At 35.6% G+C, this 25,301-nt stretch overlaps 4 protein-coding genes across 4 annotated transcripts; 2 read left to right on the plus strand and 2 right to left on the minus strand.

Moving 5' to 3' along the window:
* Window positions 1–306: 306 nt before the first annotated feature.
* LOC130747718 (uncharacterized) lies at window positions 307–988 on the minus strand. Its single transcript, XM_057600734.1, has one exon. It carries the CDS (start codon window positions 986–988, stop codon window positions 599–601), a length of 390 nt encoding a protein of 129 aa, XP_057456717.1. The 3' UTR covers window positions 307–598.
* Window positions 989–3,765: 2,777 nt separating this feature from the next.
* On the minus strand, window positions 3,766–15,616 carry LOC130747719 (uncharacterized). The gene is made up of 11 exons (XM_057600735.1): window positions 15,465–15,616; window positions 15,151–15,382; window positions 13,342–14,950; window positions 11,728–13,074; window positions 11,138–11,514; window positions 8,850–10,588; window positions 7,619–8,060; window positions 7,227–7,392; window positions 6,074–6,177; window positions 5,687–5,778; window positions 3,766–5,595 (listed from the first exon to the last, which is right to left on the minus strand). Exons 2-11 carry the CDS (start codon window positions 15,351–15,353, stop codon window positions 5,519–5,521), a joined length of 6,156 nt encoding a protein of 2,051 aa, XP_057456718.1. The 5' UTR covers window positions 15,354–15,382; window positions 15,465–15,616; the 3' UTR covers window positions 3,766–5,518.
* A 2,265-nt stretch (window positions 15,617–17,881) lies between these two features.
* LOC130743071 (probable alkaline/neutral invertase F) lies at window positions 17,882–20,754 on the plus strand. The gene is made up of 4 exons (XM_057595182.1): window positions 17,882–18,287; window positions 18,690–19,121; window positions 19,305–19,863; window positions 20,232–20,754. Exons 1-4 carry the CDS (start codon window positions 17,940–17,942, stop codon window positions 20,540–20,542), a joined length of 1,650 nt encoding a protein of 549 aa, XP_057451165.1. The 5' UTR covers window positions 17,882–17,939; the 3' UTR covers window positions 20,543–20,754.
* A 1,305-nt stretch (window positions 20,755–22,059) lies between these two features.
* Window positions 22,060–25,242, plus strand: LOC130747720 (uncharacterized). The gene is made up of 6 exons (XM_057600736.1): window positions 22,060–22,428; window positions 22,917–23,116; window positions 23,812–23,952; window positions 24,057–24,137; window positions 24,677–24,801; window positions 24,930–25,242. Exons 1-6 carry the CDS (start codon window positions 22,206–22,208, stop codon window positions 24,976–24,978), a joined length of 819 nt encoding a protein of 272 aa, XP_057456719.1. The 5' UTR covers window positions 22,060–22,205; the 3' UTR covers window positions 24,979–25,242.
* The last annotated feature ends 59 nt before the right edge of the window (window positions 25,243–25,301 follow it).

Genomic DNA, 25,301 nt, shown 5'->3' on the forward strand with positions numbered 1-25,301 from the left:
GTCACTAGTGAGAATAAGCAAGCCTTTAAGAAGACCTGGAGGAATCCCATAGTTTTATAACAGAAGGACAAGCATATTCATGAGTCATGACAGTTGCATTTCTTCCCCTTCTTTTCAGCCTAGTATTGGGTTAGGTTATCACTCTCCACAAGTTTCTTTTTTGTCTGATATCGAATTCTGTTTAATCAAATATAACGTGATACATCATACAAATTTCCACTAAAAAATTGTGAAATTCTCAGGTTCATCTTTGCCATCATTTAGAAGAAAATATACATATCAAAAGCACCTCAAACACTATCAATATAAATATTCATTTAGCACCTTCCTTTACTCATTCTGTATATTTACAATAATCACAGGATTTCCTTCCACAGATTCATAGTTAACACAAACTAGCTTAAAATCACAAAGCTAAGAAAATTAAAACCAAACCCTACACATAAACAAACCAGTTAAGTGCATGTTTGAAAATTCTCCTACAATTGATTTTAAAGCCTAAATCAGTTCTAGGGAGAAGTGAGTAGCTTCTCGCAGCAGAATTGATTATGAGAAAAGATAAACTGACTCGAACATGCCTTAAAATAAGAGATACAAATCAAGGAAACCAGCTTTCAAGGAAGTTGGATTGAAATTGCACCATTATCAGCACCACCACAATCAAAGCAGCCACACCCCATGGAGAGCTCCCTTCTGATGAGCCTTCGTAGATTCTCCCGCGCCCACTCCATGGAGACAAACCAGAGAACCAATCTGTGTTCTCCATGGAAGATAGCCAACGAACTAAAAGTATTAGCACCACTGGAGTAGCAAACAGAACCCACCCAAATTGTTCTTGAGCAGTTTCAACAACTTCTTCATATGAAAGGTACCATGATATTCCAAGGAAGATGAAGATCAGTGCTAAGATTAACAGAACAGGATATGGCAGGGGATTCAGAGTGAACCCTTCCATAACAGAGGATCCTCTGTTTCTATCATAAGCCATTGAATTTGATGGTCTTTTAGAGGGTATCAGAGTTCAGAACTGAGAGGCTTGAAGGACAAATTTTCCACTGTTTGATCTCTGGAACTGATAGATAAAGGGGATTCAGATAAAGGGCAAGTCAAAAATCAGAGCTTGTGTTGTGTGTGTTAGTTAGCAGGTATAACATGCTAAAGAAGGGGTGGAGGGATTTCTTTCCTGAAAAGGGTGAATTGTGTGACACAACATTCCACTACAAGACAATGTTATTTATTTATCTCAAGTTTTGATTTTGACCTGGTGGGTTGAAATATAAATGCCCATGATGAAAGTTTCGGCCAACATGAGAAGTAGTCTCACTAGAATGTGAATGTATACGGCTTGAACATAATTATCTCTTATATAAGATAAATTTGACTCTATTAAAGTGTCGAAAAAGTAAGTAATGATAACCATTGTTTAAAAATTAATAGTTAGTAGTTTAAAGAACATCATAATATGTTGGACATGTGCAAGATCGCCGTCATTGATTTTTTAGTTAATGATTTTAATAACTTATTTTATAGTGATTCTCAAACAGGATTCTCTCACTTTAGATTAAATTCATCAAGATATCTATCTATGTTGGAAAATAAAATAAAATAATGAAGTCCATGAAGCTTAACTTGTTTAACAAATAGGACATTACTTGTGCAGTTTGCATACCTATAAAATCAATTGTGGTATCATGTTTGTTACAGCCATAAATGACTTGTTGAACAGGTTATAGATGAAGATGATCCTTATCTGCTATAAGTAAAATGATACCGACTGAAATAATGCTGATATCAAATGAATGAATTTCTTTAACGTCACTTTCGTCCGGTTCCTACTAAAGTGATTGCACCTACTACTGTACGACCAACAAAAAAAGTGATTACCTCTAAAAGAACGCCGTTTGTCATTTTAAATGCAATTTGGTTGTCATTGTCAACTTTCTCCTCCAAATGCATCCCCACTAGACACTAGTACTACTGCTGCTAGAAATTATTTTCTGCTAGTGTTCTTAGTCCACTTAAATGCTGACACCGAATTAGACTGAAAACATTGAAGATAGTGTGGGGTTATACTAGCAGTAGCAGCTGTAAGGTAAAATGAGTGATGGTCGACATGGGTGGCAATATAGGCTTGCATGATAGAATGAGCCTGACTCGTCATTAGCCCGTTAAAATGTGGGTTGGATTAAACCTATTTATTATCCCACTTTAAGAATATATCGAAAAAAAGTTGTGCAATTAGTAAAATATAAAAAATGTTACTCCAATTTTTTTGTGCAATGAAAAAAACTAAAATTTAAAATTAGCTCCCTTAAATGTGGGTTGATTGAATTGACCCACTTTGAATACTTGGGTCAAAATTTTCAATCCATCTAAAAAAAAGACGGGCCAAACAGGCTAATCCAGCGGGTCAAACTCATTTTACCACTCCTACTTGAGCCATTATATATCTACTATTTTTTGTTAATATTCAGGATGACCTCAATCAGGAAAATTGATTCACATAATTGATTTTGGACAATTCTACTAAATTTATATTTGGATAACTTTATGAAAAAAAAAGTGATTTTTGTTGGATAATTTTATGAAATCATCATGTGTAAAATCTCATAACTGATTGTGTTTAATGCAAAAATAATTACTACCTTCATTCCTTATTAACTAACAACTTTAGAGAAAAAAATGTTCATATATATATATATATATATATATATATATATTCGTCCACTAAAATTTTTCTATTACTTGATGTTTTTCTATTACTTTTATGAAAATTAACAAAATTAATTACACTTTTTAATATGTGCGTTTCTTTTTTTTTTCTTAGGAACGGAGGTAGTATTTGTTTTGGCAAGCAGAATTGATACTTGACCCGTGAAATCAATTTTATTGGTACATCCAAACATAATTTTACCGGTTATAATTGATTTTAAAAAAGTAAAATTGACTTTATATAATTGATTATTATTTCCAAACATGTACAAAAGAGTAACTTTGGCAAGAAAAAATTGGCCGTGAAAGATTTTTAATACGAAATCAGGCCGTTGAAAACCTGCCGGATTTTCATATACAAAAGCAAAGGATAGACTTACTACTATAAAACTTTTGTTATGCGGGAGGTTCAAGAGGTCGCAAGGTTGAAGGAGATGTCAGACTTACCTTTCATTTTTACAAAAAGACAAACCGTATTTTCCTTTTTCTTTTGATACATCGGAAAATGACAAACCGTATTTTTCTATACACAATATAAAAATAAACTCCATAATATCTCCTTTTTCTTTCCCTACTCTTCCGGATCTTGTTTCCTCAATCTGTGGATTAATGAGCAAATTCTTGGAAGACAATTAATGCACTCCCCAGGGAAAATCTGGGTGTTCATACTTAAAGCATTAAAAAACTAGTCATAACCTCAACAGATTATTCATGTTTTTTTTTTGTTCAATAGCCTCAAAAGATTATCAGCAACCTTCTAACAATCTAAATCAGAACAGCACACGATTTCTTCTCACACAGCTCACCCATAAAAACCTCTTGTCTTGTAGATCGTACAATTTTGATTCTATTTGCTTAAGGATAGAAATTTCTGCAATAAAAAAGAAGACTTCATTCCTTGCAAACTCTAATCAACCAAGAGCATAACATTTACATGGTTGATTTTCAGCTAACCGTCCAGAATCCCAAAACCTTAAAGCAAGCAAGCAAACAACAAAATTCAATCGTTATAAAACATCACATGCTTCAATTATGATGTGAGACTCATAAGAGTATAATAAATAAGAAAAATATAATTGATGTCCGGTGACACATTAGTATCATTAAATCTTTCTTCTAGTTTTCACTAGAAGCAATGGAACAAAGCTCATAAATTACAAGCTCACTCTATTCCTGTGCAGTATCTTATTTAATGGCCTGAGATTTTAGGATGACATAGAACAAAGTACCGATCAATCATCCACATCCTGCTCTTGGAAAAACACTACCAGTAACAATGGCAGGCATGCATACAGTGACAGTATGGTGGCTTGGCATAAACCTTCCTTCTTGGAGTTCCCAACCATGAAAGCAAAAGCACGATCAGTAATACAAGTATTGGTACAACAAAAGATGAGGAAATACCCTCTTCTTCCTCCTCCTCTTCTGCTTCACCTGAAAAGAGCTTTGGGATGAACAGAAGAACCAAGGCCACTGCCAAGATCAGAACTACATTTGGGGTGCCAGTATCATAACCCCTGGGCTTACAATAATAGTAACCCATCAAGTGATTATCCTAAGGCCTGAGGAAATAGGAAGAAAAATTTATAGAAGGGGTTCACTATCCACTACGATCATATACAATTGAAAGGAAGGTTCAGCCCAGATCCACTTGGAATTTTATAAATCAGTGAGGAATCTCAACAACCAATATGTTAATCACAACATTGTTGTCCTTCACACATTTGGTAGTTGCCCTCTTGACATTATCTTTTAGGATATCATAATTCCGTAAGAAAGACGATATTATTATCATAAACACAGCCAAATGTGGGGTCAATATAACACTATAGAAGATATGAATAAAGGGAGGGTTTGGAGATTAATATCATGGAAATTTAATTTATTATAAAATTAAAGACAAATCTTATTTTATGTCAGCGTCATAAAGCTTTATTGAGCTGGCGTTTGGACTGAAGTTCCAAGACTGATTTTATAGCATAAAAGAAAAATCTATATAGTGAAGACACGTATTTGATCATTCACAAGCAAACATAAACAAAGGTTAATTGTTTACATTAACCAAAAGGTCATAGAATAAGTCACATACCGAACTCATTCGTGATTCATGGAATTGGCCTTTTCACTATATAGGAAAAAGCTTATCTAAAAAAAAAACCATATAGGATAAAAACAATTAAATGATTCAAAATTTTGGGGCTCTTTCCCATCCATAAAAAATGGGAGTAAAAAGCTTCAATATTAAACGTCAATCATATTAGGCAAAACGTCCCCTACAGGAAATAAGGTGTCGGTGCCCACTTTAGCAACATACCAGCCAAAGTAAGCAAGTTTCTGTACACTTTGAAATGCTAATGCTTGTCACTTGAATGAGCATAAGCACCATATTGTCCCAAAAGACAATGGATTACTTAACAAGCCATTTACTTTAAGCGATAATCAAACAAGGATTAGCAAATACAACAACCAGATCAAGGATACCTACTAAAGTAAAGCACTAAACTAATTACTGCTAAACATAGTTATGTCAATGGCAAGTACAGTTCCTTGGTTTAATGTTTCTTCCACACCCCAATTGATGGGTATGCCATAAATATATGATGCGAGCATCTACAAGAAAAAAAGTATCCCGCTATGGATGGGAGGTGTTGACGATCTGGCTACGTCACAATACACATGCCATAAAAATAGTTGGATTTCCACGAATGATAGTTGACACATCCAAGTTATCTATCTCAGTGGAAAGCGTTCTATGTGGGGATAAAATGAGAGGGCACAAAAATTTACCAACAACAGGATTTCAAGGTCACACTTTTCCTTCATATTTAAAATTGAGTTTGTAATCATGTTGAAGACTTGCCAAGGTATTTCTGCAAGGTCCCTCTGCCGAAAAAATAAAAGTAAAACAAGATTAGATTCTTCCTCTTGTTTATTTCTTAAAATCTGAATATCTGATTAAATCAATTTTACTTACCTCCAAAAACAGTGTGAAGATATTGGAGATCATCAACTGAGCAAGCATCTATCAAAGCATAGACACCTGGTCTTAGAGCTTCATCTACTTCTCTGAAAATAATGATGCAGATTATTAATATTTGCTAATGGTTATGAGCACTGGCTACACTTTTAAAGAAGTCCACGACTCAGCATACCAAATTTCATTTACATTTTTAATTGTTATTAAAATCAAAATATGGGCAAGGGAGACTTCATAGAGATGGGTTGCTCTAGGTATTTTGAGATGGACATAGTTTCATGAAAAAAATAGAAAAAAAGGGGAGTCCTTGCATGGTGGAATATGTAATCTCCCAACCTGTAAAATTTGCCAAGAAACGAGTAAACAACAAAACTAATATACAACCTTCTGATACCACTTCTTCTCGGTCCATATCCTGAATAAACCCATATGTAGTTGGATAAGAACAGAGAACAATGCCGATTAAATATATCCTTTTGCTGTTTTATCTGCATCATGATTAAAAGAACAAACTGGGTAAGGCAAAAGGAAAATAAAAGGGATAAGCTATAAAATATAATAAATAAATAATTATTTGTTAAATTAAGGCCAAAATTTATTTTAGTCATTTTTCTTCTGTAACCAAATAATTATAACTAGATTGATAACTAGATTTTTCATGTGATGACCAAGGTGGGACATTTGCATCCATTTCAAAATCCATAATTAGCACCACCAATTACTGGTCTACTCACGGAAGTCTGCCACAAAAGGCAGCAAGAGGAACTGATCAATAACAGTGATAGGGAGCAACCCCTAATTATAAAGGTCTACCGCCGCAGGAAGGGTACGGGTGCAGCAGGGAACAATTGAGTCAGTTTCTGGTCTGAGTTAGTTATGTTGAGTCAGTTATTTATGAGTCTTATTTTATGGTTGAGTCAGTATTTCTAGTTATGTAACTTGTGTCAGTTATCTTTTAGAAAACTTAATGTGGGTACTTATAAATAGGGTGTGTCGGATTGATTAATTATCAGGAAATTCAGAAGTAATTTAGTAAGGAGAAAACTGGCTCTCGAAGATCCAGGACTTGTATGTGACTTATGAGAGGAAACTCTCTTGTTTCTATTTCAATAAGTTCTGTACTTATCAAACAGGATCAAACTCCAATGTATTAATATAGGCAAAGGTATATTTCCGTTTTACCAAATATTACGTGAACTAAATAGTTTGAAATTTGACCCCCCTGAAAACCTGCTACCTCAGTCAATTAATATTAACAGGAGGCAAGAGTAAAAAGCAATTTCTACTTGAGTTAGGCAAGCAAAGAAGGATCTTATGCCACCACCTAGTCGCCGACCGGTGGTCAGCCTTTCTATCTAGCATCCAGTACTAAACTAGTAGAGTAGGGGGGAGTACTGGGCTAAAATAAATTTTGGATTTGAAAAGCAGGACAGAAGGAATAGTTAAGAGGCAGATCACTAACAATCTAACATTCAATGCAAGAGATGTTAATTACACATTTAAAAGGTATAGCCACACTAATATGGATCCTGCATACCTCTTCATAAATTCTTCGAAGAAAACAAGCACATTTCACCCCCTCTTCTACTTGTAAAGAAAAGCAACCCTTATTCACCATTGATTGGTTGTCTAAAACTGTCTCCAAGCAATTAAGAAGACCAGCAACCGAAGCTTCAAGATGGGCAACACACTGCTTGCACTCGCTGGGAAAAAGTATAAAACAAGAAGAATGCATAAGAATTGATTAAATATCATACAGTAACATCTAAATGTCGGGGTTATAATAAAAAGGCAGAAGATTTCACAAAGATGCTATGAAAATACATCAAATATTAATTCTATAGAAAACTGGCTATATTTATCAATTCAATCATATGTGATGTTGCACTTTGGTCACATTGAGTTAAAAGATGAAAAAATGAAACATACCTTGGACGATGCCTTATAACAGTCCACAATAGTTGACAACATGCAACAAATAGGTTAATTGAGAACTGGTGATCTACATGACATGAATTTACTCTCTCTGCTGGATGAGAAATTTGCTCTTCTGAAATCATAAATGAATCTGATGGAGCAGAAGCTTTAGAATTTCTAAGCTGATGGAAATTCTGAAAGAGCACAGCAGGGATATGTAACAAATGACCCACATGCCACACGTCTGTCGAGAATAGAGCAAGTTTCCTTGAAACCGTAACGAGTACTTCAACACACATGAGAATGGCCGACCCAGGATCAGGAGTACTGCCCACTGTTCCAGATGTCAACTTCACATTGAAAATAAGTGGGCTCTGTAAATGCACAATAATATTGAAAACAGCAGCTACTAAGCTCTGACAGTGTCTTTTAATCAGCTTCAAGCTTTTCCGACCTTAAAAAGGGGGGAAAATGTCATAATAAATTAATAATAATAATAAATAGATATGCATTTCCTTTTCAACATTTTGCATTGATCAAACTTGCAAGTTGCAATATATTGATAAAATAGTGGCAAGTCGATCACAGGCAATTAGTGCCAATCAGATAATCCCAATATTTGTCAATTTACGTTCACTAAGGATTGTGCGTAGAAAACATGGTCATCATAATATGAAAGCTACAGGCAATAAGATAATGTTACAATTCCTAAAAAGCAATGCCATAGACTATATCAGTGAGCGTTTAGGGTAAATTAACAAATCAACTGAATTAATAAAGGAACTGAGTTTACCTAGCTTTATTCTAGAAAACAGAAGGAAACAATATAATAAATAATTTGCTATGTTGTTTATAATAGTATAAGACGGGAATCTTATCGTGTGTTTATAGGACATTATGATGTCATGTGATTCATGTAGGGACCCTCTATAAATTCACTACCCAGCATATTCTGTCATCAGCAAACCACATTTTACATTAACAGCATGTAACCTATTATAATTATTCAATATATCATCAAGACATGATTTCATAACCTAAAGTGTGCAGAATTGTTTTTTTTTACAAAAAATTAAAGCAAAACTGTAAACTATAGCATTTAACATTCGTACAAATTTTCTGAAGTAAATAAAAAAATATAGTACTAATGCACTAACTGTAGGCGTGACTAAAAGGGTACCAAAGATAGAATGCAGTTTGCAAACATCAATTAAACAATGAAATGAGCAGATGTTCTTATTACCGGAAACAAATTCAAGAATCATGTCAAAGCAATCAATGCCAGCGGCTACAAGTGATGAAATTTCTCCCCCATTTTTACTTGTGTTGACGTCATAGATCATTGTACATCCTTCTTGTACTCCAACTAGAGCTCTCTCAATGGCCTGTATAGTAGACAATAGATGCAACTCTGATTGTCTCTCTATAAATGCTTTCAATGACATCCGCAGTCTAGTTTTAAATTCATCCAAGCAAAAGCAGAAAAATTCGGAAGAGTCAGCTTCAAATGATCCTTTATGAAGTGTCTTGGTACTTGACTGTCTTTCATGGAAGGTTAGCGTTGCCCTTTTTCCTTGCAACAATATGGTCTTGCCTATTGCCTTCATGTGAATCTCTATCAATTCTGTATATACTTTCATGGACAAGGTAGGATCAGTCAAAGGAAAATACCTTGCTAACTCTCTCATATAGCTGAGAGCACCATCTAGCAAAAGAAAAGCCGATTGTTTAGGGGCCACAGCCATCTCTGTGAATTCTAATAACAAGACTCGTGATATTTCAATAAAGGTACGCACAGAACTTGAACGCATTGAAGAATCATCCTTATGCAAATTTAGTCTCAAAAGGGATGAGGAAGCAATTAACAGTTGTCTCAGGAAAAAAGCTGCTTCAGGGTGATCACCTTTTACCAAGCTTTGCAACAAAGGCTTATTCAGACGTTGTGTCTCAGGGGAATCAACCCTAGCCAAAACACTAGCGACAGAATTTTCATTTTCATTTTCATTGGCACTTTTGGAGACATCATCAGTTACTGATGAAGTAGAACAAGTAGCTGCAGCTTTAGATTCTTGTTGTGTGCCAGCCAAGCTATTAGCCCTAGAAACTGAGCATTCAGGTGACAAATACTTTGTATCCAAAAGAGATAAATTGAGGACGGACTTTTCAAAACTCTGGCTATCATGTAAATTTTTCGAGAGCTGATTATTTTCAATAAGCAGTTTGCTTACAAAAAAATCAATAACTTCTATAAGAGAAAATATGCAGCGATATAGTTCAGAGGCATTTTCACTTTTCCACATCAACCCTTCTTTATGATCACTATCTGTTGTATCAGTTTGGTCCATGACAGATGTTAGGCCCCACAAAACTCCGCTAAAGCACGAAACAGCAGAAGACAATCTATTAATGCTTTCATAAGTAAGACCAAATCCCATATTGACACAGCAGGGGATATCCTTTTGAGAAACCAGCAAGCTTTGTATCTGCCCTTTCAAATTCTCAGCCACAAAGGTTAAACATTTCAATGCCTCAAGCTTGGGAGAATCTAAATACTGAGAAGGCGAAGACAAATGATTCTCTGCATGGCTATTTTTTTGATTGCAGATCTCTTCACAAGTCATCTCAGCTTCTTTATTGGTGGAAAAAACATGAATAATTTGATATTTTCCTAAGCCCAACAAGGCATATGATGTGTGATCCATTAAAGAAAACATCAGGGACTCAAATAGAGCAATATTTTCTGCTGACATTGTCTCTTGAATCCCAACAATCACAGACAATGACTTTGAAAGCCATAAAGCAGGAAATGAACTTCCGGAAATTATTGAGTTTGATGAGGATTGGATAGTGTCTGCCTTCTCACAAAATCCCATGAAGATATACCTTAAGGCCTTCCGGCAAGAGACAAATAATCTCAAATACTCACAATAATAATCCTGGTACACTGTGCTCCGAACATAAAGCAAGGCACTGACAAGAAGCCTGTTAGCAGACATAGAATGAGAATTAATCAGTTAAATGTTTCAGAAATTATGCTCCAAGGATTTCTTTGGGCCTCAGAGAAATCCCAGGAGCAAACAGAAATCTTTATCTATGCAGCTATTTGGATTTCTTTCTCCTCTCAGCAAGGAGTGTATCACAAACGAATTTGAAAATTAATGCAAAGAGAGATAGTTTTGTGTTCTCATCCAATTTCTTGTTTTTGAAGACATAAATACATAAAAATAGGTCTACTGATTTTATGTCTTCTTATTGCCAAAAATAGGTGAACAATAGTCGTGTTCAGTTTCAAAGTGCTATTCAAATAGAAGCAACTGATAAAATTATGTCATAGGATTGTGTTTATGGCCGAGGGAGCTTCCATCTATAATATTGACAGATATTAGACAATTTTTTTGGCATTTTTACATTGTTTAGCTCTTATGCACTCTGTTTTCCCTTAGTTTCTATGTTACGGGAATTAATATAACCTCATATTTACCTGCATAAACACACACAAAAGACAGTATTATCCAAGAGAGAAGAGTGTACCGTTCAAGATTGAAAATACAAGTCACAACTTGTGAAAATGATCTTGCATTTATATCAGGCATCAAACATAAGAGATTAAGCAAATGGTTGCAATCTGTAAAACTTTTGACAGCCATAGGAAAGGTCTTGACTCTGCTGCCGGTATCTGAAGGAAGTTTGTCACATGATGGAGCAATTGACTTTTCAACTCCAGAACAATCAACTTGAACCTTTTTATTTTCATCAACAAGTGTGGAGATGTCGAGGGCACTTGAAAACTCAGCCCAGTTAGGCGATGACTGAAGGTTGGCACTCTCACTTGTGATACTACTAAATAACGGCAGCACATATTTCTCTAGAACGCCGCAAAATATTGCGGGAAGATTCCTGTGGGCAAACTAAAGCAACAGCATGAAATAAATACCGATATAGATCTCACTGTTTCTAACTGAAAGTATCGCATTAGAGCATTAAACAGAAACAAACTAAAGAAGTATAAGAAGAACTAAGCTGAAACAAATTAATGTGAAACTCTTTACTAGTTTACTTGTGTGTGTGTGTGTGTGAAAGAGAGAGAAGATACAAAATTGTGTATAATCAAAGCAACTTACTTTTTGTTCATACAAAAGTGAATCACTTAGAAGGTCTAAAGATATTTGTGGCAAAGTGACTCTCTTGAGCAGCTTACACTCATCAATTACACGCATTTCAGGCTCTGGAAAACTGCTCGTTAAACATTGAAGGGAAGTACGGAGTAAATGTGAGATGAACTTTTTCAAATGCTTCTTGGAACCATGGTTGCCCCAAGTATCGACATTTTTGCAAAGATTTGACCAAATGGCTATTGGCAATGAATTCTTGTTGGCAGCATAAACTCCTTGGTTCCATCCATTGCTTTGTGGAGCCAGAGAAACTACATCTTCACAAGTTACATCATCAGAAACAAAGACTGGGGATTGATATATACATGATAAGTTTTCCATAATAAAATTAGTAAGTCCAGCAGCCTCTTCCTTCAGTGCCTTGATTCGTGATCTGTAACTCTTCTTTTGCAAATACTTGAACAGCATAATCTGCTTATTCAAGTCAACAAGCCTTTGAAGAGCCATGGATTGAAATATATAGATCAAAGGAAAAGAATCATCCGGGCTATATTTAAGATATATGTCAGAAATAAATTGCATAACAGCAAGGAGGGAAGAAGAAGGTTGAACAATCCATGAGAAAAAATCAATGTCTATCTCATCAATCTTCTCCATCAACTCATAAGCAGAATATGCTGTGTAATCTCCCACAGCAGCAGACATCTTCTTTGATAAACTAGGAGGCATAAGGCTGATTGCTTGCCTAAGTAAGCTCCGGCAGGACACAAACAACTGAAAAAAGAACACAAAGACCCATTGACTAGACCTACCGAACTTCTTCAAAACCTTTCCCTTCCCAACCACTTCAACAGACTTTCCAATGACAGATGACAAGAACTTGCAAATAGTATCTGATTGTTGTCCAACAAGAATACTCAAGTAGGGACGCAATAATGCCATTGATTCTTTGAGAGCAACTCCAAGAAGATTACTATTGCCTTCGGTTATAGTGACTGAATCAAGCACTAAACAATACAGTCTAGACAACCCTCTGCCCAAGAGTTCGGCGTGCAGATTAAAATTTTGTAACTTCCCATCAACCGACGGAGAGCAATCTTTCATCCACTGAAGAGATTCTGATATATCATCTGATAACTGCCTGATACACCCACTCACTTGTCCTTCTGGAATAGATTCGATGGCTTTATAAATAGCATGGATGAATTTATGTGAAGATAAGAGCCTTTCAACTGATTCTGAATAAACTTCATTAGACAAAAATTTCAAGGATCTAGAAGAAATTTCTTCAGCATTACCCTCATGAGATATAATAAGCCTTATTGCTTTGCACAATGCCAAAATAGCAATTTTCACCTGCATCATTTTAAATATGTAAAGACATGCCTGATATCCATCTAAAGAGGGGAGGGGTAGATAAAAAATGACATAATATGAATAAAACCGTGAATATAACAATTTTTTAAAGACCTCCCCTCTCCTTCGCCGAATGGTCATACTTATAATTAGACTAAGTAAATAAGTACTAAATAATAAAGCCACCAAGAATGTACAGCATATGCAAAACCTTCAAATATCAGCAATACTATATAGTTAAGCAGTAATCAGAGTTTTGAAACAAACCTGGCGAAGTTGGCTGTAGAGATTAATTATTTGGCACCCTAAGGCAGGTACAGTGGAAGCTAATGAGCATTGACCAAAATCCTTCATCAAATTGCAATTGATGGCAGAGTATGACAGCATAATAACCCATAAATTCACCAAATCTTCTCCAATAACCTCATATTCAATTTCTAAAAGATGTCCGATACCAACTAGTATCTCATTAGCTGATAAAATGTATCTTTCCTTCTCCATGTGAGTTGTATCTTTGTTGGGCAGGAAGAGTACACTAGTGGAACTAGTTATCAGTGTATTAAATATTTTCTTCAAGAAATTAAGGTAAGATCCTCCAGACGTGTCCTCTGTTTTCACGTATACTTTCTCTTGCATAAAACTAGTAAGCAAATTACTGATAGATTTGAGTAGACCATAAAGATCCAGCAAGAGGAGCTCCGCATCCATTTTAGCTTGGAGAGAGGCATTAATCTCAATCAAAAGAGGTTCCATAATCAGTACAAAAAAATTAAAAAGTGATTTTTGAGTGTCTGCAAAAATATTATTTGAGCTATGATTTTCTCCTGGCACTGGTTGCCTTACAGCATCCGTGTTCTCCACTGTCTTGCTCCCTTCATACAAAACTGAAGTTCCCTTGAACTTTCTTGCGGAATTAACATACAAACGAAATATCAAGCCTAAGCTTCCCATTGCCGTAGCATTCTTCCTAACAATAATTTTGTTCAGCACGTCAAATAAATGTCTATGATAGCTCTTAATAGTTCCTTTTGAGTCTTTTGATTTATCATCACCTGAAGCAACATACTTTTCAGAACCATGTAAGCTTAAAAACTCATCAATTTGAACTGGATGAAAAAGTCCATGGGAAAGAACTTCTTCCACCACCTTCGTTAATCTCCCCATCCAAATGGGATCGCTTCCATTAACCCGAAGATGCAACTCACCCAAGATATGCAAAAGTGGCTCGAGAAGTTTATCCACGAAATTATGAAATCCTTTCCTAGCTGGATGGACCATTAAAAATTTGGAGAATGGTTGAAGCACTGACCACAAAAAGGGCAGTGCAAAAGTACCCACAACGCTATCATCAAGGTTCTTGCTATACATTTTAAGGACAAGTTCGAGTGCTACCTTTGCTGTTTCAACCCACAAGTCCAAGTTTTCATTTGACAACCCACCATGGGATGAGAATACGGATGAAACACAATCAAGAACAGTATCATACAGTTTAGACCTTTCATCGGATACATGAAGTTCTCCTGAACATATCGATGAGTCCTCCAGTAGCGACAAAGCATTTCTGGCAATAAACTGAATAGTCTGTAGGAGGTTCCGGGACATGTTCAAAGATACAGAAAACTTCAAAGACTCTTGCAAGCAGAACTTGAATATTTTCCAACAACGAAGATCCATATATGCCTCAATTCCCTCAACCTGAGGTGTCTTCCCATTACCCCAGTTTTCCTTCCCATTTGGAGGGAACAACACTGTCAAGATCCAATCATTAAGGTAATACAGTAGTCTTGGCAGCTTTATAGTTTCACAATGCTGACCAGCGTCGTCGGCACCACCATCCACAATTGAATGCACAAAATTAAATGCCTGATTGACCTTTCTGCACTAACACACACTCATTGTGGAAAATGGATAACAAAAACTGTGTCAGCATCTCATTCAAAGCTAATTAGAGAAGGAAAAACATATTAAGAATTGATAAGAATGCTCACACACACTACAAGCATTCAATCACTTGATATTTGAAAACATATTCCATAATACAAGATTAAAAATATAACTTAAAAAACAGAAAATAACCTGTGAAGATCAATGTCTTTGTCTTTGATGCACAGTATCAATTCAAGGTTGTTCCAGGGACTGTGAGAACCAGTGTCCTGAGGTTTATGAGGTGAATCCACACGGTGTAGTTTGGAAGGTTTTTGGGGTTGGTCATGGAGTTTCTCCTTCCGCTTCCGCTTACGATTTTCCATCTTCACATTTGCTTCTGAATCAACCATCATTGAGTGTAGATTCCAAGGGTTTCTGAATTCTGCAAACAATGATAAACCTTATAGGGTTTAAGCTCTTTTACCATTCAGTTTTGTGCACATAGGATGAAAGAAACCGCGAACCTGCACTTATCGTCTTCTCTGAGCCACCATAGGAAGAACGTGAGAGCTGTGTGCAAGTCGGGGTTCGGCGGAGCAAGCGGCTGAGCCTCCGGCGGCGGGGAACAATGCGCGAAACTTGTATGTGTTGGTCGAGTTTGGAGTCTTAAAATCAATCTTTATATGTGTGTATAAAATAATTGTCACATACTTAGGTTATAATTTTTTGAGTTTAATGGATATGCACTTGACAGTGTAAACACAGTCATCCAATTAAAGCATGCCACATAGGAGAGATAATTACATTTGACTTTAATTTTAATTAAAAGAATAATATATTTTCTGATTTGGCGGAATTCAATTGGATGTCTGTGTAAAACTATTTTACACTGACAGTGCATATCCATTAAACTCTAATTTTTTTTTATGTACAAGTATAAAATTCTTAATATATGTAGTTATTTATAGAGATTAATTTCTATGCACCGACGGTGTAAAAAGTTTTACACCATCATTCAATCACAACCTTCCATTTCCTATTTTTAGATATTCTTAAATTCAAAATTAATTGTAAGCTAACAAAATGGAGGGATGTGATTGAATGATGGTGTAAAACTTATTTACACCGTCGGCGCATAGAAATTAATCTCTTATTTATATCTAAATTTTATAATTTTGTTTTTCTTATTTCAAATGAGTACTAAAACCACCATTGTATTTCCATTTGTAACCACACAAAAAAAACCACCATTGTTATTACTGTTATTCAATCACTTTTCCTAATATCACCTACTTATTGCCATTGTCTAATATTATCATTTCAACTCTCTTTGTTATGTTCACTCAAAAAATTATTGTTATAGTTATTTTTAAGAATTTATTTGGGTAGTTTTCAGTTTTCAATTTTATTTATTTGTCAATGCAAATTTTTAAGCGAAACATGTCCAACAAAAAGGAAATTGAAATGATTCAACATGCGGCGGGGTTGCGTTGCTCAGAATCACAGCTGGGAGGTGTTAGTTACAACTTCTACTTATATGTTGGATGTTACGTCTCCCTTATTTGCGGAAGTGATGGACTTTAGATGGACACTTTCTATGACCTCTGATTTAGGCTGAGTAGATGTGATTATAGACATATTGTGTTGTAGCTGCCTGAGGCGCGACGTCGTGCTCGATAAACGAAAAATTCTTTCATTATTTCAGTCCTTAATGATTGTAGATACTTAGTTTTATCTTTTGATTGTTTCGAACTTTCTTTTATTCGTCGTTCTGGAAATTGTGTTGAGCGGATTTTATCATTAACTAAATTTAATACATTTTGTTGCATAAAAAACATTTTGTGGTTACAATTTTGTAGTTTAATTTTATTATTCCTTAATTTTTTTCTTTAAAAATTAAAGTAATTTTAATATCTTATTTTGGAGTAATATATGTGAAGATTATTCAGATGAATGATATTGCCATGGGGTGATAGAAAAGGCAAATGTAACGTTCGATTACAAAGCAAGCATTACAGAAGTCCCGCCACCACTCTCACAAGTCACAACCTTCTTCTTCTTCAACTACTTTCTTAGAGTCAGAGATACTTTCTCTCTCTTCAACTGCTTCTGCTTCTGGTTCTGGGGTTTGCTTTCTTCATCCTATCATTCTGTACCTGTTACCCTGCTTCATGTTTATGCATAAGCATAATGCTTTCTTTTTTCGTTTCCCCTGAAACTTTCTTGCTTGCATTTCATTGCATGATGAATCTCCTGCACTCTCTTTACTGCGTGATTCTTGATCCCTTTCCCCTCAACTGTGTGTTCTTTCTCAATTTCTGTCTTTCAAAAGTAAACTACGCTGAAATAGTTCAATTAGATATTGTTTTCTTCTTGTTGTTGTTGATGTGGTAATCGTCTTATTTCCTCATTGCTAGCTGCTTCTTCCTCTTCTATATATTGATAAAAATCTGAATGCAAGGTGAATTTTGTCAGGGAGAATGCGAATCAAGGTTGATTGTGTCTATTCATGATTGAATTCTTGATCATGCTTATTGCTTGCTGCATCTACAACATTGGATGCATGGATGTACCACTGTGTTTTTTTGTTTTTTTTTTTCCTGATGAGATAATTAAAAACCACTTGAAATTAAAGGTGTGAGGTTTATTTCATAATCATAAGAAATTCATGATACTTACATGCTACCATTTAGGGAACCTGTATGTTAAAAGTGAAACAAAGTTCATTTTGATATAAAGAATGATGCCTGAGTTTCTGAATATTTATCTGCTTTCTGGAATCTATAAAACTATGCATGTTTGAAATCATTATACATTTTTTTCTTGTGCTTTTTCGTGTTACTACAAAGAATTTTAGCAGCTCATGAGCATGGTTCAAATTTATGTTAATTTTATAGCATTTGTTTTGTGATGATTTAATTGCAGGATTTGATCATTACTAGTGCAATTAGAGTACTCTCTGTCCCAATTAAGCTTTTTGGGAGATATCTTCCTTTCACATGGATTGTTCTCACAAACAGAAAGGATATATTGGAAGTACAGAAGCATCATGTACTCTGGCAGATATCGACGAGGAAGAACCTGAGGATTTCTCAACAGCATGGGACAAGGTTCAAAAATCCAACAAGTCATTTGCTACTGAACTATCCTCAGGGCTTTCTCTCCCAGCAGATCATCTTGCTCATTCTGTGAATACCTCGAGATTATTGACATTGGATTTGGATCCACATCCAATAATATCTGAAGGTTGGAAAGCTCTGAGGAAATCCTTAGTAACATTTCGTGGCCAGCCAGTAGGTACAATTGCAGCTTTGGATAATTCTAATGAGAAACTTAATTATGATCAGGTACCAGGATGTTGTCATCTCCTAAATGCTTCTATTTCTTGTCTATGGAGTTTGTGGTTTGAAAATTTTACTCAACTTTTGTCTAAAACACTAGGTAATGATAGTGTGATTCTGAAAATAGCTTGGTTAGGTTCATCGTTCTCTTCCTTCTCCAAGTTGTTTGTTATACAATAAAGCTATGGTTTACACTTTTCATGGATTTAGATACACTTGAGATTAAATGTTGAATCAAATCCAGACACACAAGCTAGACTTTAGCTAAATGTAGGAGTTTTTTCTTTCTTCTCTGTATCCCTCATTTTCATCTTCTTTACTTACCTAGATGTGTGGCTTTGATCATTATACATCTACCCCTTTTGGGTTTCTGTGGAGAGTTAATGTATCGTAATTATATTTGTGCAGGTGTTTGTAAGAGACTTTGTCCCTAGTGCTTTGGCTTTTCTGATGAATAAGGAATTTGGCATTGTAAAAAATTTCATCACAGAGACACTTCACCTTCAATCATCAGAGAAAATAGTTGATTGTTTTGATCTATCAGAAGGTGTAATGCCAGCAAGTTTTAAAGTACTCCATGATCCACAAAAAGAGCAAGAGAAGTTGAAAGCAGACTTTGGTGGGAGTGCAATAGGCAGGGTTGCTCCTGTTGATTCTGGATTCTGGTGGATCATATTACTTCGCGCATACACAAAAGCCACTGGAGACACTTCCTTGGCTGATCTGCCTGAATGTCAGAAGGGTATGCGCTTGATTCTGAACTTATGCCTTTCAGAGGGATTCGACACGTTTCCAACTCTACTATGTGCTGATGGATGCTGCATGATTGATCGTAGAATGGTGAGTTTGCAGAAAATTTGAAATCTAGGAAGTGTATGTTTGAATAGACAGAGAATTGGATTCTAAGAGATGCTACTCCTAGTAATTTTTTAGGGAGTAGCAGTGATTCTGGAAGATTTGATAGGCCATCATAATTTACAATTCCAATGTTTCTTACTATCATTTTTTGATCTATGGTTTCAGGGTCTTTATGGGTATCCAATTGAAATTCAAGCACTTTTCTTCATGGCTTTAAGGTGTGCCTTGCAATTGCTGAAGCAAGATGCCGAGGGGAAAAAGTTTGTGGAACGAATTGAGAACCGGTTACATGCCTTAAGCTATCATGTGAGAAGCTATTTTTGGCTGGATTCGAAGCAACTTAATGACGTGTATCGCTATAAAACAGAAGAGTACTCGCACACTGCAGTTAACAAGTTCAATGTCATTCCTGATTCTCTACCTAATTGGATTTTTGACTTCATGCCTCATCATGGTGGTTACTTTGTTGGGAATGTCAGTCCTGCAAGGATGGATTTCCGCTGGTTTTGCCTTGGAAATTGCATTGCAATTCTGTCATGCTTGGCCACTCCTGAGCAATCCATTGCAATCATGGATCTCATAGAAGCGCGGTGGGAGGACTTAATCGGCGAGATGCCAGTAAAAGTTTCTTATCCAGCCCTTGAACACCATGAGTGGCGAATCATAACCGGATGTGACCCAAAAAACACAAGATGGAGTTACCACAATGGAGGATCTTGGCCAGGTATTTTTAATCTTCTGCCACCATTTGCATGTAACTATGTTAGTGAACACAGCACTTTTTATTGGAAAAGATTAGTGAATCTATTATTTAGATGAATTTAATTTATACACAATGTGACATTCAATAATCAATAGGTTTTAATTTCGCCACCAGAAAAGGCACATAACTGTTTGAGTATGTATTCTGATGTGGCTATTTTATGTCTAAAGAAGTTTTACACTTGCTGTGTATAAATATTTAAACTCTATTTAGATTAAGAATAGGGAATGCATGTTAGGTTATCTAGTTATGCACTAACTTTGAGATACTGGTACTCCATAAAGTTCTTTGGTAACATGATGACATTGAATTCTGTATGGTGGTTACAGTCCTCATATGGCTTCTTGCTGCGGCCTCTATCAAGACAGGACGGCCCCATATTGCGAGACGCGCGCTTGAGATAGCTGAAACCAGGTTGCAGAAGGACAATTGGCCTGAATATTATGATGGAAAGCTTGGTAGGTACATTGGGAAGCAGGCGCGGAAAAGCCAAACTTGGTCTATTGCTGGTTACTTGGTGGCAAGGATGATGGTGGATGATCCATCACATTTGGGTATGGTGGCCCTTGAGGAAGACAAGCAAAAGCCTGAACTTAGAGGAACAAAGTCAACGGCTTCTTTAGGTAAACTTTGGTATTAAAACTGAAAAGGAAGAAAGACGAGGTAGAGAATACTGAGAAGAAGGTTCTGCTTCTTTTTAAGTGTCAAGTTTCCAAGTCTGGTTTTTGTTAGAGGCATTACCCCAAACATTGCAAAGTGCTTTATGCAGAAGTTCTTAGAGAATGGTGGAATATATGTAAAGCTAGATGCAGGGAGAAAAATTAATTGTTGCAATTTAGATGGAGATTTAGAAGGGCACTAGACATGAATGTATTTTTTTCAGAGTTAGGCTTCATCACACTGCAAATGTGATCTAAAATTTGTACATAATTCATTTCTCTCTGTGAACTCTAAACCCTTCTAAGTTCTATGTTTGAGTAGCACATTGATCATGTTTCTTCTTGATGTCTTTTTCATTGAAAAAACAGTTTCTTGATTTCTTCCATGAAATACCAATTAATTTTATGCAGGGCCATGGAGCCAATCAATATATTAGACCACTGTTATTTACCTATGAAATTTTATCTTCAAATCTATCTATTTAAGAAGTGTATAATATCAATATACAACTTTTCAAATCCACATCTATACATTTAATTTGAGTTTTTATTCTTTAATCTTTGCATGCCACGTCATACACTCTTCTATAAGCCATACATCCTTTTTACATGGAGTGAAGTTATCAAAATAACCCTAGGTAAAGTTTGAGTTAAACCACCCTAATATTATGTTAACAGATGATATTTAAGATAAGTGAGTTAGAAATTTTATATTTTATCACTTAAGTTAATATTTCATATTTTAAGCTTATATATTAAATTAAAAATAAGTCTTTTTTTTGAAAGTAAATTAAAATTAAGTCAATATTACTTATATTTTGAAACAATTATTCAATCAATGGATATTATAAATTAATAATTTCCCTGGTTTCTTAAGTTAATATTAAAAAATTTCAATCAATGAATATTGAACCAAATTAAATATTATGAAATCATTACTCAATGAATTTAAACCTACTTCCAATAAAAACTATTCCCGAATCATTTTTTTCCATAATGATAATTTCTTTAAAAATAAAAAGTGTACAATTAATCATTTATCTAGTCGTCGTTTCTGCCACTGCCATTATCACCACCTCTGCCACTGCACCACTATCACCCCACCACCACCACTACAATCACCATCAATACTGCTCCTAACCTCCCATTGTTGCCCTCACTACTGCCGCCGCCTCAACACCTCCACCACAACCACCAACCTCCACCACCACCACTTTTCATGTCACTAGTTGATGGGGATGGTGGCGATAAATGTGGTGGCAATGACGAATGTGGTAGTGGTGGCTTCGATGAAGATGGTAGTAGTGTTGGTGGCTTAGCACATTTTCATTTTTAGTGAAAATACTAAAAATGAAAATGACTTTTATTTTCTGTTTTGATCATAATATGTAAAATATTTTCTAAGAACACATTTTCAAAATATTATTTTCCAAAAACTGAAAAAAATAATTGTAATTTTATTTTATTTTATGCGCGTTTCAATTCAACTTAGCATTTCACTGTCTCTCTCTCTCTCTCTCTCTCTCTCTCTCTCTCTCTCAAATCTCGTGTTCCAATCTTAACCGAGAGAGAGTGTGTCTCTTTGTGTGTTTGAGCATTGGGAACTCGAAACCTCGCTCACAATCTGCAGCAACCTCGCTCACCATGAGGCCTCAGAGAATGTCGATCCACACCGTCGCCACATGGGTCAGGCGCCAACCCCCAAAGGTCAAGGCCTTCCTCGCCGTCGTCTCCGGCATGGCCGCTCTCGTCCTTCTTCGCTTCATCGTTCACGATCACGATAACCTCTTCGTTGCTGCTGAAGCTGTCCACTCCCTCGGAATCTCCGTTCTCATCTATAAGCTCATGAAGGAGAAGACTTGTGCCGGTAACCCCAATTTCCCCCTTTTACCATTTACCCTAACAATCTTTCTCAAAATTTCCATTGTTTTGCATCGATTTGGTTGCACTGTAATTGCAATTTCTTGCGTGTTTTGTTTGTTTTCTTTGATCTTCCTGGGTTTTGTTAATTGGGTATGTTAGGTTAAAAGATTCTCCTTTTTAGTTTTATAAACAGTAAATTTGCTTAGGGCAAGAAAATAAAACATGGGTATGTAAAAAGATCAATTTCTGGGGATTAGTTTCTTTAGGTTTTTACCCATCTAGATTTCCTTAACAAAAAATTGAATTTTGGGAAGTTCTTTATTTTTTCTTTTTTTTTGGGCAATTGGGCTAAGCATCAAATCATGTTGGCACTTTTTGGTTGATTTAATTTGTGTGTGTGAGGGTCTTGATCAGTGTCTTGTTTTTTGTTATTGGGATGAGATGGAGACATGTATACCAGTTTGCTAATAGTTTGAATGATGTATTGTACAGGGTTATCACTCAAATCCCAGGAATTAACAGCTATGTTTTTAGCTGTTAGGCTGTACTGTAGTTTTGTCATGGAATATGACATACACACCCTGCTGGATTTTGCTACTTTCGCAACTACAGTGTGGGTTATTTACATGATTCGTTTTAAACTGAAGGCTAGTTACATGGAGGAGAAGGATAACTTTGCAATATACTATGTGGTAAGCTCAAGTGCACCATCTTTCCTTTCATCCTTTTATTAAGACTTGTTGGTAAAACATTTTTTCTTGTTCATTTGTGGTGGAGATTGAGGTTTAACATGATTAGTTTGAATATTTTGTATGGTCTCTTTAGATGGTAACCATGATCTATGAACTGTGAAGTATCTCTCAACTTCAATATGTCACGTGTGAGATCTTGTATATGTTGAAATATATTGTTGCTAATACTGAAATATCATATTTTTACTAAAGTTGTTTTCTAGTTTTCCTGTTATGTTGAATTTGTCATGTTAGCTTTATGATACCAAGGCAAATGTTCTTCTGCATGAATAAGACTTAAAATAATCTTGTTCTGTAGAGTGACATGGGAAGATAATTCCTTGTTACATGATTACAAGATATCATGCGAAGGGTTCTGTTACTAATTCTGGTGCTGGTTTGGGCTGTTAAACTACTCATGATTTTCTATAAATCTTTGTGCTATGACAAAGTAAAAAGTGCTACAGATCATATTTGAATGCATCTCTTTATATGCCCGTACGTTCTTTCTGTCCTCTACTTTGTCTGTTTTCTTGAAGGGTTTAAATTATTCCTCTTCATAATTTCATGATTTTGTCACTTATTGCTTGTAACTTGTATGTTTACCTTTCATCAGAGTCAGCTTTGATGTACTCTTCTTTTGAAATATGATGCAGGTGATACCATGTGCTGTGTTAGCCTTGCTTATTCATCCGTCAACTTCTCATCATATATTGAACAGGATTTTCTGGGCATTCTGTGTATATCTAGAAGCTGTTTCAGTACTACCCCAACTGAGGGTCATGCAGAACACAAAGGTATAATTTTGCAACCTTTGAATCTCCTTCCTTCCAACATTTACATTTATGGGATCTGATCCTATTTATTTTTGTTCTGAATTTGTTTTGTTTGTTACTTTCAGATTGTTGAGCCATTCACAGCTCACTATGTATTTGCACTGGGCGTTGCAAGATTCTTGAGCTGTGCTCACTGGGTTCTTCAGGTATGTTCATGAAAACACTTAACTGCATTAGTCATTTCCTTGATTCATTTGCAAATTTAGGGGTTACTTGTTTTCTGCCATGAGCCGGTGATCATCATAACTAAGATGGCTTTTTTGGTATTATCTATCTTATTAGTTAAGGATTGAAATACAAACTTTATTTTACAAATTTGAGTTTCTTTTTCATTTTTAATAGTATAATTGAGCATTTGAGCCATCTTTCCTAGCAGAGCTTTTACGGGACATGAGTTTTGCGTGCATCTGATTTTGCTTTTGAATATTTTTTTTGTTGTGATTCTAAATTTGTTACATACTTACATCCCATTTAATAGTCATTCAGTTAGAATATTTATCTGTTCTTAGCTTGTTTCTTTTTGGCGTATAGCTTACTGGATTTCTTAGCCTATGTTTTAATATCTGTTGGTACTAGTGCATATGGAACACTTAATTATAGATTGGGATGAAAACCCACTCACGTTGCACTCAACTGAGATCCAAACACACTTCAATTGTGGTCTCCTAACTATTTGTTGCAACAGGTTTTAGATACTCGTGGACATTTGTTGGTTGCCTTGGGGTATGGTTTATGGCCATCAATGGTGCTTATCTCAGAAATTGTCCAAACCTTCATCTTAGCAGATTTCTGTTACTATTATGTCAAAAGGTCAGTATAGTTCATGATCTAGCTCTTTCTTTTTCCTTGTTCATGCATTCATTTTGCAGCAGCTTTTGCTGAGAGTGTCTCAAGATCTTTCCAGCTTAACTCTTGTCTTGTCCTTATGATAATTGCAGTGTTTTCGGGGGACAGCTTGTTCTTCGTCTTCCCTCTGGAGTGGTGTGATTGAAGATCTGCTTTGGTGCGGTCCCACAGTTACTATTAACTTAATGAGGCATCATGGTTGGTTCCCATTGTTAGAGTACATTCACAGTTGTTTCCTTGGTGGAAATGTAAAGTTAGGGATGAAGGAAACTAAATATATTTATGTTTGAGATACGGCTATTTATAGTTGGAAATGCAGAGTCTCTATTTGCTTAGGCTTTTGGATTCATTTTTGTTATGACTTCTTCACGTTCTTAAGTTCTAATGAAACCTACCTTAAAAATATGGACTCTGCGATCTCTGTCTATTCCGTGTAAGATGCGTTTCACAAAACAAATTTAACT

This window comes from Lotus japonicus, chromosome 3 (assembly GCF_012489685.1).
Source record: "Lotus japonicus ecotype B-129 chromosome 3, LjGifu_v1.2".
NCBI lineage: Eukaryota > Viridiplantae > Streptophyta > Magnoliopsida > Fabales > Fabaceae > Lotus > Lotus japonicus.

Bases quoted from the DNA above. Each gene is read 5' to 3' on its own strand.
- LOC130743071 (XM_057595182.1), top strand. From the start codon at position 17,940: ATGGATTGTTCTCACAAACAGAAAGGATATATTGGAAGTACAGAAGCA. The intron at 19,122-19,304 runs GTGAGTTTGCAG...CTATGGTTTCAG, and splicing joins GCATGATTGATCGTAGAATG to GGTCTTTATGGGTATCCAAT. The intron at 19,864-20,231 runs GTATTTTTAATC...TGGTGGTTACAG, and splicing joins CAATGGAGGATCTTGGCCAG to TCCTCATATGGCTTCTTGCT.
- LOC130747719 (XM_057600735.1), bottom strand. From the start codon at position 15,353: ATGATGGTTGATTCAGAAGCAAATGTGAAGATGGAAAATCGTAAGCGG. The intron at 11,515-11,727 runs GTAAGTTGCTTT...CTGTTGCTTTAG, and splicing joins CACTTTTGTATGAACAAAAA to TTTGCCCACAGGAATCTTCC. The intron at 6,178-7,226 runs GTATGCAGGATC...ATCATGATGCAG, and splicing joins TTCGAAGAATTTATGAAGAG to ATAAAACAGCAAAAGGATAT.
- LOC130747718 (XM_057600734.1), bottom strand. From the start codon at position 988: ATGGCTTATGATAGAAACAGAGGATCCTCTGTTATGGAAGGGTTCACT.
- LOC130747720 (XM_057600736.1), top strand. From the start codon at position 22,206: ATGAGGCCTCAGAGAATGTCGATCCACACCGTCGCCACATGGGTCAGG. The intron at 23,953-24,056 runs GTATAATTTTGC...TGTTACTTTCAG, and splicing joins GGGTCATGCAGAACACAAAG to ATTGTTGAGCCATTCACAGC. The intron at 24,802-24,929 runs GTCAGTATAGTT...TGATAATTGCAG, and splicing joins TGTTACTATTATGTCAAAAG to TGTTTTCGGGGGACAGCTTG.